At 42.7% G+C, this 2,846-nt stretch overlaps 1 protein-coding gene across 2 annotated transcripts; it reads left to right on the forward strand.

Annotated features, from left to right (window-relative positions):
* Positions 1 to 659: 659 nt before the first annotated feature.
* Positions 660 to 2,519, forward strand: LOC123608741 (glycerol kinase-like). Of its 2 annotated transcripts, XM_045499057.1 has the most exons (2): positions 660 to 2,262; positions 2,350 to 2,519. In XM_045499057.1, exons 1-2 carry the CDS (start codon positions 699 to 701, stop codon positions 2,358 to 2,360), a joined length of 1,575 nt encoding a protein of 524 aa, XP_045355013.1. In that variant the 5' UTR covers positions 660 to 698; the 3' UTR covers positions 2,361 to 2,519. The 2 variants fall into 2 exon arrangements, with proteins under 2 accessions (XP_045355013.1, XP_045355011.1); XM_045499055.1 differs by having other exon boundaries at positions 661 to 2,519.
* The last annotated feature ends 327 nt before the right edge of the window (positions 2,520 to 2,846 follow it).

Genomic DNA, 2,846 nt, shown 5'->3' on the forward strand with positions numbered 1-2,846 from the left:
ATTATTCAGGTGAGATATGAAAACTGTATTTAGGTAATAGCAGTAGAGCAGTAAATAGTGGTGGATTTGAGACGCTTTTTGAATAAAGGCATGATAGCTTTTGCAGATGGATTAGATGTGCTGTATGAGAGAATGGTGGTAGATGATATGTCTTTGGATTTTTGTCCTAAGCAAGTAGAAGAAGGATATTGTGATTTACTAATGTGGGCAAAATTCTGGAGGATCATGTATGATGAGGATGACAAATGCCTGTTTTTGGACATATTACATTTAGAATGCCTTTTGGACATCTAAGGGGATAACTGAGTTAGGCAATTGGCTATATATAAAACTGATGTTTAAGCAAGACTTCAGTTTAGAAAGTTTATAGATATAAGTTATGGGATCATCAGCATAAAGATGGTATGTCAAGGCAGGGGACTTGATGAGATCCTCTAAGGAGACAGAGTATATAGAGAAGAAAGGATGTCAGAGATTGAGACCTGGGTTTTGCTGACCACAGTGATGGGGAAGATGAAAAAGCAGCAAAAGTGACAGGAGCTAGAGCAGTGGAGAAGTAGGGATCAAGAGAATGGGTTTCCGTCATTCAGCCGTTGTAGCCGACCTCCTTGCCTTCTGTCTCACCACCTGCCCCTCCCCCGCGTGCCACCGTCTCCCTGGAAACTGGACGCAATACCCGCTGACCGGAAGCTGGTTTGATGGCAGCCGCGAAGAAAGCAGTTTTGGGGCCATTGGTGGGGGCAGTGGACCAGGGCACCAGCTCAACGCGCTTTTTGGTTTTCAACTCAAAAACAGCCGAACTACTTAGTCATCATCAAGTGGAAATAAAACAAGAGTTTCCAAGAGAAGGATGGGTGGAACAAGACCCTAAGGAAATTCTGCAGTCTGTCTATGAGTGTATAGAGAAAACATGTGAGAAGCTTGGACAGCTCAATATTGATATTTCCAACATAAAAGCTATTGGTGTCAGTAACCAAAGGGAAACCACTGTAGTCTGGGACAAGTTAACTGGAGAGCCTCTCTACAATGCTGTGGTGTGGCTTGATTTAAGAACCCAGTCTACCGTTGAGAATCTTAGTAAAAAAATTCCAGGAAATAATAACTTTGTCAAGTCTAAGACAGGCCTTCCACTTAGCACTTACTTCAGTGCTGTGAAACTTCGCTGGCTCCTTGACAATGTGAGAACAGTGAAAGAGGCTGTTGAAGAAGACAGAGCTCTTTTTGGGACCATTGATGCGTGGCTTATTTGGAGTTTGACAGGAGGGACCAACAGAGGTGTCCATTGTACAGATGTAACCAATGCAAGTAGGACAATGCTTTTCAACATTCATTCTCTGGAGTGGGATAAAGAGCTCTGTGAATTTTTTGAAATTCCAATGAAAATTCTTCCAAATGTCCGGAGTTCTTCTGAGATCTACGGCCTAATGAAAGCTGGGGTCTTGGAAGGTGTCCCAATATCTGGGTGTTTGGGAGACCAGTCTGCTGCATTGGTGGGACAAATGTGCTTCCAGGATGGACAAGCCAAAAATACCTATGGAACAGGCTGCTTCTTACTGTGTAATACAGGCCATAAGTGTGTGTTTTCTGAACATGGCCTTCTGACCACAGTGGCTTACAAGCTTGGCAGAGACAAACCAGTGTATTATGCATTGGAAGGTTCTGTAGCTATAGCTGGTGCTGTTATTCGCTGGCTAAGAGACAATCTTGGAATTATAAAGAGCTCAGAGGAAATAGAAAAACTTGCTAAAGAAGTAGGTACATCGTATGGCTGCTATTTCGTCCCTGCGTTTTCAGGGTTATATGCACCTTACTGGGAGCCCAGTGCAAGAGGGATCATCTGTGGGCTCACTCAGTTCACCAATAAATGCCATATTGCTTTTGCTGCATTAGAAGCTGTTTGTTTCCAAACCCGGGAGATTTTGGATGCCATGAACCGCGACTGTGGGATTCCACTCAGTCATTTACAGGTAGATGGAGGAATGACCAACAACAAAATTCTTATGCAGCTACAAGCAGATATTCTGTATATTCCAGTAGTGAAATCCTCAATGCCTGAAACAACTGCCCTGGGAGCTGCCATGGCAGCAGGGGCTGCAGAAGGAGTTGATGTTTGGAGTCTCCAACCCGAGGATTTGTCAGCGGTTATGATGGAGCGGTTTGAACCCCAGATCAACGCTGAGGAAAGTGAAATTCGTTACTCTACATGGAAGAAAGCTGTGATAAAGTCAATGGGTTGGGTTACAACTCAGTCTTCGGAAAGTGGTGACCCTAGTATCTTCTGTAGTCTACCCTTGGGCTTTTTTATAGTGAGTAGCATGGTAATGTTAATCGGAGCAAGGTACATCTCAGGTATCCCATAAATAATACCAACTCATGGATTCCAAAGATGTGAGCTCTTTGCCTAGTGAAAGAATCTAACGATTGTCTCTTAATGTGATGTCACTGTTCATAGTATAAGTCACTTGCTACATGACCCTTCAAGTAGACCTGGGCTTTGAAATAAAGAAAATTCTGCAGAATGCTATAGAAACATTTGGTGTGTTTTTTTTTTTTTAACATGGAGAGTTAAGATTGGACCAGCCACCTTTGGAGCTGACCCCTCATTTGCCATTATGTTCTGCCCCATTCCCTCTGAGACCTAGGAAGAAATCAGATCCTTCATTGGAATCTTTCATCAAACATATTCAAACACTGATGGTCTGGGATTTGATTCTCTGCACTACACACATTTGATTAAGAAGTGATTACTAACCACCTACAAATGAGTGACTTTTTGTCTGTTTCTTTTTGACAGACCCTAAAAGTCTTCTTTTGTGCATATTAAGAAGACCACAACATCTTCACTG

The sequence above is a fragment of the Leopardus geoffroyi genome, chromosome B2, assembly GCF_018350155.1.
Source record: "Leopardus geoffroyi isolate Oge1 chromosome B2, O.geoffroyi_Oge1_pat1.0, whole genome shotgun sequence".
NCBI lineage: Eukaryota > Metazoa > Chordata > Mammalia > Carnivora > Felidae > Leopardus > Leopardus geoffroyi.